Raw genomic sequence first — 16582 nt, 5'->3', positions numbered from 1 at the left:
ACAAGTGAAATATTTGTATTTAGCGCACACCAGAGATCCATTGAATCACACAGCCTTTTAATCTTACTTTCTTAATGGAAATAAATTCCTTGAGCCCCCCTGAAGCTTATGGAAATCAGACATATGTGATGTAGTGTATACGGCAACAAATCCTTCCTAGAGAGCTGGATAAACTATGTTCTTCTCTAATTTGCCAAAAAGGCAGATTGGAGGAAAGGAACAATAGAGACTGATGAGCTAAAGTTTTCAAACTGATATAAAATAAAGAATTCTCTTTAGAACATTGTTGGTCGCACGGTTATGAGTGTGTATAACAGTGTACTCATAATATGATTATATTTATTCAGAGTGTGCAGTAAAAAAAAAAAACATATTTATACAACAAACAAATGTGTTCTTTCATCGTTAATGTGAACTAGTAAATTACACACAGTGATGTGCATTCCTTTGCGGCACTGTTTCTCTGTTTCTGGGAGTTTTCTGTCAGTTTATCTGGCCTTTCCCCAAGCTGTACACAGAGTGAAAAGGTCATATTTCAAAGGTAGCTTTAGGGATTACAGTAGAGCATTAACATGCCCCAGCATCTGTATGCCAGGAGACTGCAGCCACACAGCAGATTTTTGAGAGCGAGGATGGGAGTATATCTTAAATCCACCTACTGATCCTGGGAGGAAAACACCGGCACAGGCGGCGTGCTGAGCACTCCGCTTTAGGAGGGCACACGCAGAATACCTCTGCCAAGTATTGACTCACAGCTCACAACTGCTTAGTGCCGAAAAATGTGATTCACGGCAGGACAAGTTGCGGCTGAATGTGGTCTGCGTGTTAGTCGATACATCTGGTGACAAAATGCTTTTGATAGCAGCATCGGAGCATGTCAAAATCTTCCTCCTTAGGCTACATTCAGGTATGTTTCGTAAAACAGCACAAAACTGCATATACGAGCACTCTTTAGGAATGTTGTCGGAAGGCTATCAACAGAGATCTGTAAATCTTATGAGTGTTTGGAGGAAGGATAGAACCTTCCACTGGGAATATGCATATGTAAAAACATGAAAAAGGTTAAGATGATACTAACTTAAATGTTTGTAAGTAAATATTCATCATTTTCTAAAATCCAGTTCAGGCAAATCCAGAGGCTTAATACATCTTTTCCAATCTGGTTCTACGCCATACAGGTGGCCAGGTAGTGTAAGCAGTCCCTAATCCACCCCATGTAAAATTAAGACAACTCTGTAGGTAAGCAGCATTCTCCACACAATGACAAATTTTAACACGTTTTTTTTGGGGGGATGGAGCCCAAATTGGCCTGTGTTAGTGGCATGTCTCAACTGTCAGACAGCGGAAACTTACGCTTTTTTTTACAGGAGACAAGAAGGAGCTAATTAATCACATCAACCATTTGGTGATTATTACACTTTAGAGCTGGAAGCAGGCTCGTCGTCTCTTCCCGGGAGTGTCATACATCATCGAGGGTCAGCCGGCAGAGGCGGCTCACGCTAGGAGAGATATTAAACTAAGGACGCTACTGGCAGCATGGACTCAGACAAGGTGTTAATTGATTAGCGAGAAATCAGGCTCTGGGTCCCAGCCAGTTTACCACCATGATTAGATGGATGAAAGCATCATTTATATACCCCAGTCACAAGGTAATTACAAAATGCCACGTAATATTTGCAACAGATGGGGGCATTTCAGATATCTGGACGAACAAGGGCGGATGCTTAAGTGTTAGGATAAAATTGTTGAAGACAGGGATTCATTCCTTAGCGGAGTGTGTTCTCAATGTTTGAAAGATGATTAAAAGTTATATGTTAATAGCTGTCTGTTTATATCCCTGTAGGTAATGCACCCAGTGATGAAACATAGTGAAATTAAGCTGGTTAAATTCCCCAGGGTATACCAGGATCCTGAACATGGAGGAAATTAGTTGTTTGAACTAATAAAGAGTTAATTATGAATAGACAATAAAGAATATGCTTACCAAAATATTAACAAATGGGAAATTAAATAGACATCCGGAAGAAAATGTTGTTAGTGTCATCATTTCTATTAACGAAAAATAATATTTTCCAGGACAAATTAAATTGAATTTCAAACATCACAATGCTTTTGGCTATTAGACATTGTGACACATGGGATAGATCAAAAGAAGTGTACTAAAATTTATGGGAAAAGATTCCACTTGTTAGTCTTCAACTTTTCGCATCTATAACAGAGTAAGTCCAGAGGCAGAATAAAAACCCCAGTAGCAGCTGCATCAAGGTCAGACCATCAGTGCTATTTGGTGCACAAGACCAATCATTTCAAATGGCATAATCAACTACTGGGAGATATATTTGTTTGTCAGGAAAATGTAAGGTTTGTGGCATGTATAAACTTCAGAGAAATAAACGAGGTGGTTTTCCATGCATTTGCTTCTTAGTAGGCAGAAAAGCCAAGTAGACCCTAACAGCCTTAATTGGATTAGCATAGAAATGGATGCATCTGCTGCAGATGCTTCGACCACACAGCTATGAAGGGATTCACAATATTGAGAGGTTCTTTGTACACTGAATACTGTGTATTCTGAACTGGGACATAACTTTTTTTCCTGAATAATACAATTCTGCTAACCCAAAATAAATTAACATCCAACCTTAAAACAACAGCATACAACTTATGTAAAAACAGGTTTACTTTTAACAGACTTAAATTGGTTAATCTCACCCCTCAGTATAAGTATATACTTGTACTGCCCACTCAACCCCGGAGCAAGCGAGTGAAGAAGAACACACACACGCCCTCTGGGGCTTTTCACTGATAAGTATATGCTGTGAAACACAGTAAGTTCATAGTGTCGATATTGAATATACTATATTACTAAAGTAAACTACTTCAATGATTCACTAATTTGTCTTACTTGTGTAGTTGTAGAAGGCCAACATTGTGTTGCTTTATTTTTCCAAACTGAAGGTAGGAGTGCTCAAAGCTATGACAGGAGATTAAAAGCAATAGTCAGCTAATGCAAGCTGGATCTCATTCAAAGCACCTACGGTAGTAGAAATCTTTCAGTTCCTCACAGTACCTGAAATGCCATTAAACTGTCAAAACGCCACTGATAAACATTGGCTGTCTAAAACTACTGTATGCATTTGGAGCTGAAAGAGAACCAAAATACGGACAAAGATTCTTTGAAACATGAAAAAAAAACAACAACAACATTGAGGTGTATGTTTTAGTGGATGTCGAGACAGATGGCGCATGAAGCAAACGTGCCTGGCTCATTTCATGGCTGCTAAACAGCCTTATGAGGGAGGAGGAGAGTAGGGAGACTCCCACAGGCAATACTGACTCACCACACATCCACTGGAGTCGAGCTTGCGGTCAGAGATGCAACGGAAATTTCTGCTACAGCCTCCATTGTCCTTGGTGCAATCTCTCACAGGCCCGAAAGAGTCCAGCAGAACCTCAAGACTATCAAAGGAGGAGGATATCATCAGCTCCTCTCTGTAAGATAAAAAAGGTTAACGCTAAATAAGTTTGTTGCAGTATGTAACTTGTTGATTCTGTCCAAGTATTTTCTTGTATCTGAATTTGTAGAGTGATTCAACTTTCCAATGATTAAAGTTGCAATCTCACACATCCGAGAATACATTAATTATACATTTCTTTAAATCAGAAAAGCAAAACCGTTTCAAAGTTTTACAAGAGGCTATGGCTTTTAAGATGAATATATTCTTCGTCAAAGCCATCTGCATTGCCTTACCAACAGTCAATGGTTTTTCAAGGTTGAAATATAAAGATGATGAAATTGAAACATGAATTACTGTAGGAGCTAGCAATGATGAATAGCATAGCACTGATGTCCTCACTGCCGTTCTTTAAGGTACTAAATAACCATGCTGGTAAAATGAAATAATGCAGCACTGATGCACAGAGAATGTTTATAATAACACTGCCATGAACCTTGCCTTGGGAGAGGAAATAAATGACCTCCGTTGTTTTGCAAGTTTCATTTTTATACACTGGCACAGTCTTCGTATTGCTCTGCCAGCGCCTAAAACAAATATTCTTATGATTTATGATATTGTTTCATTAACTCTCAAAGTCAGACAGATTTTCCCAGAACAAACAATTGTATTTTATAATTGATCATGTGGTCTTCATGTTGACAAAGAAAGCAATGCAACTGGTCAGTAATATAATGGTGCACTTGATGTACAGTTTTAAATTCTATTGAAATTGCACAGAATTATTATGCATTTCTTGGACATGCATTTGTTTTGTCCAAAAAGGTTGTGTCCCCCATAAAACATGGTGTGTAAGCTAACAAGGCCCTCTGAGAGTATTTTAGCAACAATGACTGCTCAGTTCCAGTGGAATGTAAATTTCAAATATTTTGGGCAACCACTACAATCCAGTCAATTATGTTCGAGCCAATAGCCTTTGGCGAGGCTTTCCTCTTTGGCTAATTTGGCAAAACCACTGTCAATCAAACCTGAGCTGGAGGAAAGCTTGTAAGTTCAGACAATATTTTTTTTTTTTCATGAGTTGAGAATTGTTTCAGATTATAATGTATTTTATAGTACCTAGTGCAGCCTTAATTATACAATTTGCTTTGCTGTGACAGTTCTTTGTTCAGGTTTGATGGGAAACTGCCATCACATTCTGGCTCTCAACTGCCACTAAATACTACCTGCTTAAGTTTAAGTGCTCTGTTCATGGTGGCCGTCTATGTCTGAAAGGTGCAATTAATCTTAACCATCAATTATGACTATGATCAACATGCATCTAAGCAATAAGAAGGTCATATGTGATTTCAAATCTGGACAGGCTGATTGGTCATTTACTTCAGTCTACTGGCAGTGAAAATCATGTACTGTCTTCCTGTTTTTGTCCACCCTGTAATTTGCCTGGCATTAGACTTTATTAGTTTAAAAAGTTTGGTTTGATAATGGAAAAACACTATGCTACCGTGTTAAGTTTTTTTATCTTCCTATTGCCTACACGCACCTCACATCACCGTACTGCATGAATGTCAGAACAAGAATAGTTTACTGCCATTTTCAGAATAGTTTTCCTAATTACTGTGTTCTCGCAATAATGTCATACATTTACAAATATAAATGCTTTTAAAGTTCAATTAAAGGTTTATATTACAAAATGTCAATTGAAAGGCAGAAGTTATGAGTAATTTGTGGAGCTTTTGTGTTGGCATGTAAAGAAATGTTGTTAGTGCCAGTGATTCTGTTAAAGTGGTAAACAGACTTTCAAATAAAGACTTCTGTACAACAGGTGGAAAACAGATGGTGAGAAGAAATTCAAACATTTATGTTGTGAATCTCTGAAACCTGATCTAAGCTGGTGGAGCACAGAAAGCTCCCAGAAATTGTAGTGACTCACAAAGAGTGAGAAAAAGAAATCCAAATGTCTGAAAATTAGTCAAGTTCTGGAAAGAATACAAATTAATCACATGGAAATCTGCCCTTTTAGTAATAGGATTCAAACTCTTCCAGGAAAAAGTCATCCTCCAACTAATATTACATCCAACTTTCTGAAACCGTATAAAACCCTTTATAACTGAGACTGATAACTTTTGAACTCAACACTTTAAATGACCTTCTGAATAACGCTTAGGGTTGGCACCTTTAATGCAGTGGCTGGGCATGACTGTAACTATCATTGTAGAAATGGTGCAGGCTGGGGATGAGCTGAAATTAAGTGATGTTTTAAGAGGTTACATTTTCTTTCACCTTTTATGTAAAAAATGACTTATGAATCATAATTTATTGCATACAGTTAGCAGGAATTATTATCAAGCCTGCTGGATAACAGGCTAAAATGCTTGATGTTTTTTGCAATCGTTTGACATTTTTGCAATCGTTGTTCAACTTTGTAAACTAATACCTGGCATACTGTATGTGCCCTTGTATAAATACAATAATCTGTCAACTATTAGGTATACATCCTGTATTTAATTTAAAGGTACAGTACAGTCCCAAATATATCCCTTTCTAAAGTCATTAAAGTTATTTAACAAGCTGAGATTAGCAAGAAGTGGACTATCAACCCGATCAACAATTATTTCTCACTAATTAGCAGCAACTTTTGCAACTAAGGTGTCTCCATTATGACAAGCATCTCCATAGTTAGACATTCTAGAAAAATTATATATATCCACTTTAGTACTCTATAGTGTTGTGCTTTCAACTGTGAATACCACTGTACAAAGATATGAAGTTAACAAGATTCACAAATGCAGTGCATAAATGCTGTGATTTTATCACTGATTGAATGTTAGGGGGCAAGGTTTGTTGAAATGAAAAGTTCAACTCATACAATATCCGATGCATATAGTACATTAACTGCATCCTAAAACATTGGAGGCCCTAGTATATACCCTATGCATGGATATTACTGCAAAGGTTTTGTTGAGGTATTGTATTAATGTCAGTACACTGCTGTTTTATTGCTTTAGAGATTTACTTTTCCCCTAACCTCAAGAAATTGTGTTTCTCAAAAGCAATGAGCCATTTAACAATTCAATTTAAGTAAATTTCATAGTCTCACTGCTTTTGTTTTTGCAATGTTATAGATGTTTTGCTCAACTTTAGTGTTCCATTACTACCCTTGTGATGTCTGGAACGTTTTATGAGTGTACATTACAAAAACTTTGAATATAATAAGACACGTACATTTTCTGCTGTAAGAAAAATGTGGTATAATAAAGATACAAAAGTTAAAAAGGACTCCAACATACTGTATTTGTATTTTCAGCAGAGATTGAAATTGTAATTCATCATAAAACCAGCATATTCCACAGACCAATAAATCCAATTTGTATCATCTTACTATCATCATTACTATCATCCCTAATTGTAAAACTTACCAGAGTAGTTCATATAGAAAAGGATCCCTGCTCACCTCACATCCACGGCATCCTCCATGACAGTCATGTCAGTCTTGCACTTGGCTGAAGGGTTGATAGCCAGCTCAGCAGGAGGGATCACAAAGCTCTTACTCAGTGGGAGCCACATCCCTTCCCCCAGCGTATACGTGAACCTGAAGGAGACACGTTATGGAATATACAGTACATTAATAACATAGCAGTTACTGTTAGTCCCGCACAACAGGCCTCTTAACGGTGAATGATGATTCATTCATAGCAATGAACTCAAATTTGAGTCCTTAGAATGGTCAAAAAACTAAACTAGTCAAGCCTGAAGAACATTGAGGACGTTAAGTCTGTGGAGTAATGGACCAATTATTTTACAACAATTCCTTCTTTTTTATTTTTATGAATATCATCAATCTTTTAATGTGATGCACAGGAAGTGTAAGTCTTAAGCAGGATTTAAGTTAAACAGTGTATTCTGATTAACATCAAATGCAATACCACTGCTAATATATTATGCATGCATCATTGTTGAAAATAACTTGTTGATTAAATGGTTAACAACAGTTTTCTGCAGACTTAACACATTTTTGCGTTCACATTGTTCAATTTGCATCTAATAAATTGCTAACTTAGCATAAGTAAAGGGCACTGGATCGGGAGAACTGCATGCATTACCAGTCACTTTAGAAATGTAATGATTAAACCGCTGTTAAGGGGAAAGCTTAATTACGTCCGTCCAATTACTTTCCCTCTTTCCAACTTCAGCTTTATATGAATCAAATTCTCTACATCCTACAGTACCATTTAATATAATGCACTGGATTCTTGCGGGTGATTATGAGCACGGGAAGTCTATTAAAACCATATTATTTCCCTATTATTTCCAAGGGAGCCAATGCTAGCAGTCTCATAAGTCTTTCTGTCCATTTAAGAATGGCTCCTTAAGGGTCCTCTGCAGTACTGAGCTCATACCCTCCCTTGTAGGGTGACAAATGCATTACTTTCATTGTACAGGCAGATTATCTGTAGGTAAGCAGCCCTTCCTGATAATGTGACTGCAACAAAACACAGAACAAGCATATCTGATGCACTGTTTACGGCACAGTTTTTAAAACTTGCTATGAAACCTGATTTAGGACAACTGTCAAATATACAATACTGGGATCATACCGAGTAAGCACACAGTTGACGATTCATTCTAGCCTGAAGTACAACAAAAATATACATTTGTTTTTTTCAGGACTTTGTTATTCATGGCCACAATGCTAATTGCTTGCTCGTTGAATTATATGATTGCGGATGAGTAACTAAGTTAACGGCTGTCCTTAAAATTGCTTGTCCATATTCCAGATCTGTAGGAAAACACATCAGTTAGATGAGGTTCGAATTGAGGTCGGTGTGAAATGATGCAGGACAAAGACACTTTAAATGCTACGCTGGACAGAATATTGAGACAGAAACCCCTGGGATAACGTTGTAAAGCAAAAGCAAGTGTATCAAAAGAAATCACAGAGATGTTTGTTCGATGGCAGTTCTCACAGACTCTTGGTGACCAACAAAGCTATCACTTATAACCATGAGATGAACTAAATCTGTCTTGGAAAAAAAACTGCTTTGGTTGAGAGCAGTGCTATGCAGGGTAATCAGTGTTGTTGCCATACTTCTATTGGCTTTTGAAGATGCAGGTCTCGGGGATTCAAAGGAAAGAGAACTGTTTATTGGTAGGGACTTTCCCACCATATTTTTTTTATCACAATCCATTTGTAACGTAAAGCAGAAAGCAGGATGGGTAGTGTGATGTGCTGGAGACTCAAACGACTGATTGTCAGTGTGACAAACTTACCATGAAATTGTATATAATGCATAACAGAAATGTTCTACAACAATTCCATTATCTCTCACATTCTATTCAACAAACCATTATCTACAATGAGAATTCTATGTACGATTTTGAATGTTGTTGTTTTATATATAGGAAGTACAAAATGACTACACACATGACTTTTGTTGCCATCATAGATGACATCATAGAAGTCTGTCTTTCTGTAAACAAAACCGTAAGCATGAAAAAGGGTATCATTTCAGAATGTGTACAATTAATCTTCCTCTGTTTTGTTCAGTCTTGGGGGCTATCTTCATTCTACACAAGTACCATCTAAAGAAGTACAAAATACCTCTCCAAGTGAGGAGTGATTTCATTACCTTTTGAGTAGGCAAGTGTCCTTTTCAAACCAATACTTTATAATCCATACCAATAAACTGTGGTCGCATAAAACTTGTAAGGTTTTCCTACCTAAAAATACGATCGGATGGCTGTTCTCCCATCACCAGATCAAATCCACGCTGGAAAATGGTATAAGGCCAGGGTCTAACAAGAGATAATAAGATAAAAGAGTGAAACTTTCTTTTTGAACACACAACAAAATGGCCTTCTAGTGCAAACTAGTTTCAAAACAGATTTCAACCATCCACCCCCTGACCCCACCAAATTATTTTCATCAAAGATTCCACAAATCAAAACTAGTATGACAGATGCTGTGAGTAAACACCCAGATAGAAAAATGTGTTTCTCAGTCTGTGACACTAGATGTTACTTAGACACCTATATATTTACCAGTGCTGGGAGAGTAGTTGAGGGGGGAAATGATGAAGATTAATAGACACTGGCAGCTTGGGGACTTAACTGTCTACAGAGTGAGGAAAGAAGAAGTGACAAGGGCCTGATGTCTTTCTGAGTAAGCTTCTACAATACTGTAGGCAAAAGAGCAGCAAAACTTGATAACGGCCCAAAGCCAGAGGGGCTTGGTCATTAAACATTTAAGCTGCCCCTGCAGGCTGTCTCTATTAGACTCAGACTATGAGAGCGGGGAATAACTAAAGGGGGGGGGAGATACCAGGGAGGAGAAATGTGTGCCAATTTCAAGTTATGGGGCCAAACTGTAGACAGTATTCTGACGAATGTCAAAATTACATGGGCCCTACAGCTGCAGAAAGATAAGAGAAGTTTATTTTTCAGTGTTCTACTGTCATATACACATTTGTCGCCCAATTAAATTACAAAGATTAAAATTACTTTTGAAATACAGTACATTTTCACAACTGTCACAACTTGAAATGAAATGCTTCTGAGAAGATAACAAATCCAATTAGCAATTACTTTTGAGGGGTTTCATATTTGTTTATCACCTGTTATTTTGTTAAGCAGTTGCTATGATAGAATGGCTTTGAACATGTTAGCAAAGAGCAATCATGTTGATATTAACTGGCAAGCACAGCCTCATATCCCCTTCACACCGTCCTAGTAACATTGGTAAAACGCAGGTGAGCCCTGTTCACAGACTCATGTTTACCGAGTTATTACAGTATGACGCAGATCAAAAGGTTGATTCAATTCATAGTTAGACACAGCTTTTTTACTTTGCACTTGCGTCATGTCAAACACCCCTTTTTATGAAGTGTTGGCAAAACTGTGTGCTAATGAAATTACTACTCAGTTATAACCAGTAATTACATTTTTACACAGCCGATGAAAAAGTGAAAATTGGCCGGATTGAGTTTAGATGTTTCTCTTGATTTCTCTTCTTAAAACACTTTTAATTATGTCCAAATTCAACAGCTCTTCAGTTCTAGTACAAAACAGGTCTTCAGGATGAATGGTGACGGTATCTTAATTTTCCCTAGTGTCGGTTTAGTCTGAATTGGCAACAGGTTGTATCGTGAAATGCATTTCACACCTCCTCTATCTTCACTTACCCCTGATTTGGACCCCACTCATTGCGGATGCAAAGATGCTTGTGGACCGGGTCCTTCATATAGCCATCTAGGCAGAGACAATCACCTACGACAAGACAAAAAAAGAAAAGAAATTGACACAGTTCAAAAGAGCAAGGCTAAGAGAAGGACGATGGAACTATCTTGTCGCTCTTGATTTTGTATTTTACATTTTTCAATCCACTTAAACCTTATTAGCACGAGACAGGTGCTGTACGAGCTTCCAGTCTGTGGCGTGCTCAGACTCCTCGTCTTGACAATTAGTTGTGGACTGTGATGACTCTCTATGTAACCTCCCGGTGTTGCGTGCTTGCGTGTGCTGGTAAGATGCGTGTCCTGGTAAGAGGCATGTGCTGGTAAGATGTGTGTGCATGTGCTGGTAAGATGTGTGTGCTGGTAAGATGCGTGTGCTGGTAAGAGGCATGTGCTGGTAAGATGCGTGTTCATGTGCTGGTAAGATGCGTGTGCTGGTAAGAAGTCTGTGCTGGTAAGAAGCATGTGCATGTGCTGGTAAGATGCGTGTGCTGGTAAGAGGCATGTGCATGTGCTGGTAAGATGCGTGTGCTGGTAATAACAGTGTGCTGGTAAGAGGCATGTGCATGTGCTGGTAAGATGCGTGTGCTGGTAAGATGCGTGTGCTGGTAAGACGCGTGTGCTGGTAAGATGCATGTGCTGGTAAGATGCGTGTGCTGGTAAGATGCGTGTGCTGGTAAGAGGCATGTGCATGTGCTGGTAAGATGCATGTGCTGGTAAGAGGCATGTGCATGTGCTGGTAAGATGCGTGTGCTGGTAAGATTCGGGTGCTGGTAAGATACGTGTGCTGGTAAGATGCATGTGCTGGTAAGATGCGTGTGCTGGTAAGATGTGTGTGCGTGTGCTTTTTCTTCCCATCAGTCTCCAGATCAGCGAAGGCTATTAGAGCCATCAGGAACAGTGGAGCACATCTTGCTGTTGTCAGCACACAGGAGAGGAGTTGCCCCAACTTCACTCAGGAAGATTGATGGGGGAAACTCAGCCGGAGCAAAGGGGATACTCATAGTGACTCACTGACATCCTAGGGTCTGTGTTCCACAAGGAATAGGGGAAAGGGCAGTATCTCTGGGGTGTGTATGTGTCTGTGAGAGGGAAATGGAAATCGCTTTACTTAGAGGGTCATGCTAACACCACAGTTGTATATTAGCATGGAGGACAATGACGTCAGGAAATTAATTTGTTAATGGATGTTGAGGTAATTCTTTATTGTGGCCTAAGCAAAGATTTGTTGTCTTAGCAAAGGGACAATCTGTGCTAAAAGATTGGAAAGTCTTTTTACACTAGGACTGTACGTTCCTGCTTCAAACTGAGAGTCACCCTCTTGTAGTTACTGTAGTACTGTTTTTGTCTTACACAATGATAGAAAATTGTCTTAGGTTAAGGGCTCACAAACAGCTTAACCCCCCCCCCCCCCCCCATGGAAGACATGTGAAATTACATAAATATACAAAACTCCACATATAGCTACTTAAAAGGTTGTTATACCGTTCATCTCAAACGCTGCCTCAAACTGAAAGTAAGCCCTTAGGCTTTTACTTTAGTTTTAATTGCATTGAGTATAAAGCACACTGTATGCTTAAATAACTATAATTAAGAACACATAATGACACAATTTCATAGACATTCTAAAGCATTTATTGTGAACGCAGCTGTTCAACATCTCATTAACAAGTACATTTACTTATAACTTATATATAACCTGATTACACAATAACACCATCTAGTCCTAGGCTTCTGTCTACCATAGAAATGCCATGCACATATGGCTCTGTATTGTCTTGTTGTTTTGTCATTGCAAGCACCGTTTGAACCTTGTCTCATAAGGGTTCAGTACCTACTCTTATTGCCCTGTGCACACGACTGGATGCTGTCTATCCACTGCTGTTGGCAAAGCTCCAAATGGGCACATTTGACTGGATATATAATTGGTACTTTGTTAAATGTACTATGGAGGACATGGATTGTATAAGAAAACACCTATCAGCGCTATGACATCATAGTTAGTGTCTAAAACTCGTTACATGATTGCTTTTTGGGATCCATCATCAGTGGACTGCTAATTTATTTATTATCATTTCAGTTCAAATGACCCAGAGTTCACATAAACAATGTCTCAGATACCGAGCAAACTGCACCGTCAAAACCTATAAGATCCTCATAGTGCCATTCAAATTCACCTTCTCTTAATATTTCCAATTGTCGCAACCCATCCGAGTTTTCATCAGTATCCTCAGCTCAAAAAGGATTGAGTTGAGGCCATCTTGTAGCTATCTGGCACCTTGCAATCCCTTTCCCAGCACACAGAGGTTTCATTAAGAATGCATCATATGAAAAACACAATGTAATTATTGAAGCATTGCACCAAGCTTCCTGTTCTATATTTCATTTTTAGGGGCAGAAGCCTCAAATTACGTATTACATTTCAAGAAATGCAGGCATATATCCCAGAGGTCTGACTTATTTTTCATACATTTAGGGTCTCAGAATTCTCTCTTCAGCCCACTGAAGACACCCCCCACTGAATAACAGATACAAACACAGAACTCCTCTTCAAATATCTGCAACATGGGATATTGGCCTCTACTGACAACTGGAGAGTTAATGGTGCCCTGTCATTACTAACGATCTTGGTGCAACCGCTGCGAATGAATACCCATTTCGAATAATGAGTATTCATTCACAGGTATACATGTGGATATGTCTACTGATGCACCTGATCTAATAAACCAACAGTAACAGTATAGTTTATTTTATGTTTCGGTGATGATCTGTTTCTGGGTTATATTGTATGAAATGATAGTTTACACTGACATTGGCTTCATTCATAATAATTACAGCAAAATATTCATGAAGACTATTTATGTGTTACTGTTCATACTATGGTTTGCAATGTGGGTATATATGGGTTCTCCAATAAAGAGTTCCGCAAAATATTTATGTTCTTATAATGTCAGTATTCTGCCTGTCCTCTCACTTGAGAAACTATTTTTTATAAATGTTGTACATATTTCATGTGTTCTTGGCCCTTTCACTGGTGCTCATCTCAAACTGTTCCAACTGTGTCAGTAGCGAGGGTCTGAACTACTGGATGGTTCTGTTAAGGAACATGAAGTTACTGTACACATGCAAGTCAGGCTACTGAAGTCAGCGTGTTACAATGTTCCTCGGTTCAATGTTTTACTTTTTTATTCACTCAAATGATTTGCCTGGCTGATAGGATAATGTCAGTTGCAGGCCCACAACTTTTTGCAGCGTTTTGCTGATGTCACTTTGAGAGGTGAACCCGCTAATACTGTATTCATTTTGCAAATGCTTTTATCCAAAGTGACGGGCAGATTAGAACCTGAGACCTCTTGATTTGCAGCCAAACGTTCAACCACTGAGCTATACTCATCCCTACACACCAAGAGAACAACTGTCCTCCCAAGACGACAGTTGGTCTGTTCTAGGTTAGTATAGGTCTATAAGGTTAGTATAAGTCATTATGTGTATTAGAGGTCTAGTATATTGTATATTGCATACTTTTCTGTATATTAGGATGTCTATTATTATCATTTTTATTTTATTCTATTTGAGCTTATCATAGATGTAATGTATGTTCTTAGTACTTATTTGTTATGTTATGCTAGGTTGCTTGCGTTGTCCCAAGAATTTCAGTGCCCAATCTGACCTTGTGTTGTTCAGTACAATACAATAAAACTTGAAACTTGAAGACAGATCCTGAAAGCAGCCAGTGTTGCTACCTGTCTCAGGATCACACTGGTGTTCACAGGGGTCCAGAATCCGGCGTCCACACAGCTCATTGATCCAGGGCCCGCTGGCATTCTGTTGGTAGTAGAGCAGAACCTGCGCTGGGTTCAGCCAATCAGATGCGTCCAGTTGACTGCCCTGCAGCAAAATGAATCTGGACCCTTCGGGCCACCATGGGGAAAAAACAAAGGAACACTTGATTAATTTATTAATTTATTCACATTGAGTCTTTTTTAACATGGAATGTTGATAAGGTGAATAAGTGGATGTTCCACTAATTGTAACAGTATGCCAATAATTGAACAACAATAATCAAAAGTAGGTTACTAAACACAATTCAAATGCATGTTTCCTGTACGACAATTGTACAACATGAATTATTATTTGTTTGGTGCATTGCTGGCACAGAACAGTCTTTCAGCAAATCCACAACAACATTGCTTGCTGCTCCGCTTTAAACGCCCTATAGTAGTAGATGTTATAACATGCCAATAAAAGAAAATAACATTTGTGAGAAAATGTCTTTCCCTGATGTGGAAAGGAGTCGACGAGTGTCACTTCCCATTCCTGTAACTAATTTCAATATTTTGACAAACTCTGCACATCTGTTGCATAAATAGTTTCCCACAGCAAAAAAAAAACCTCAAGATTTTCATCAGCCTCACCATGACATCAAATTACATCTGATAAGATTGTGTAGACATTTATGGACACGTTCTAAATCGATCCGAGTTTTGTAATTCAAAAGGCAAATGTGCAATCTTTCATCTCCCCTTTCAAAGTTGCTCCCTCTGGCTGGCTTCCTGGAATCTTAATTTCGTCCAGCACACACACGGAATATTCTGGAGCTCGGAATCAAATCAAAGCTGAAATGATAGATGAGTGAGGCAAGTCACAGTCCATAATATATCTGCACTGCCAGCTCGCTCCCGTGATAGCTGAAAAATGCCAATGAGCCAAGAGCGAGTACTTGGCCCCGCAGTGCTGTTCTGCAGGTGTTACATTGAAATTCATTAGCAAGATGATCCCACCTATCAGAAGGTACAGAGGAAGAGTGATGATGCGGTGGGTGGTCACTGTGACCTGGCCTGAATGTGCTTTGATGCTTTCAGGTCACATCTGCTGAGGACTCACTAGGGGAGAGAGACCAGTCATCGACCTCGCATTTACCTCGGAAAGCTAACCAAGTTGGGACCTGTTCAATACTACAAAGAACTCCCCTGAGAGCTTTGCAAAGGTCAGTGTAGTCCTAAGGGGTCTGGAACAGCCACAACCATCAAGGGGAATTCTAGGAGGGCGTTACCATCGGCGATGAGGTGTTCCGGAACGTGGAGGATGACCCGGACATTGAGGCCACAGGAGGCATGTGATGAGTAGACCAGGCCGATCACACAGCTGACGACACTGATCAAAGTCAGGGTGGTCTTATTGATGGGGCTTCGCGGGGAACCTGCTGGTGAAAGAGACAGATAGACAACAAAGAGGGGGTATTTGAAGCAGTGACCGCACTTTTTTATTTCCTCTTCTCTGCACCTCCTCAAGGGACCTGCTTATAAACAAGCCATCACTGGGCTTAAGGCCCATGAAAGGGACCTCTGGATCAAACCACTGGCCTTTGGGAGATTTGGCTTGCCCGCGCTCACTGGCGCAGATAAGAGTTTACCTTTGAACAGTGCCACCGTAGCACTATGGAAAACCGAAAAAATAACACAAAATGAAAATGGTTCAGAGGGGTATTTGCCTTCTCGTTTTCATTTTCTTGCCAAGAGGAAGGCAGCAAGATTATAGTTCATCTTTTAGACTTTTAAATAAAGAGCACAAAAACAAACACACACACAATCTTGTTATATGACTCCCAACTTTTACCAACTGGGTGTCGTGAGAGTTTATTGTGCACGCACTCATCACGTTACTTTGAAAGAAGTGCCTGATATTTAATTTCACACTACACTGGATAAAGCAAAAAATGAGCAGTAATCCATTCTCTATCTTCTACTTTTTCACGAACAAAGATACCTGGGTAATGCCCACTTTACATATAGTACCAAAAACAATACTTGCATCTTACAGTGAAGTCACTATGTTTACTTTGAAAGAAAAAAGAGATCAGCATCGCAGTTCACATACAGAGGGAGTGCAAACACATTC

The 16582-nt window shown here is 39.1% G+C and overlaps 1 protein-coding gene across 1 annotated transcript in view; it reads right to left on the bottom strand.

Annotated features, from left to right (window-relative positions):
* Positions 1-16582, bottom strand: part of astn1 (astrotactin 1) — a 105207-nt gene that overhangs the window by 58313 nt on the left and 30312 nt on the right. Inside the window, exons 5-10 of the mRNA XM_067252555.1 lie at positions 15738-15884; positions 14428-14595; positions 10634-10718; positions 9174-9248; positions 6907-7044; positions 3339-3489 (exon numbers count right to left, since the gene is read on the bottom strand). Coding sequence (XP_067108656.1) covers positions 3339-3489; positions 6907-7044; positions 9174-9248; positions 10634-10718; positions 14428-14595; positions 15738-15884 — 764 coding nt within the window. The remainder of the gene's footprint in view (positions 1-3338; positions 3490-6906; positions 7045-9173; positions 9249-10633; positions 10719-14427; positions 14596-15737; positions 15885-16582) is intronic.

Source organism: Osmerus mordax, chromosome 16, assembly GCF_038355195.1.
Source record: "Osmerus mordax isolate fOsmMor3 chromosome 16, fOsmMor3.pri, whole genome shotgun sequence".
NCBI lineage: Eukaryota > Metazoa > Chordata > Actinopteri > Osmeriformes > Osmeridae > Osmerus > Osmerus mordax.
The sequence above is the reverse complement of the archived record's forward strand: the minus strand, read 5'-3'. Positions and strand labels throughout refer to the sequence as shown.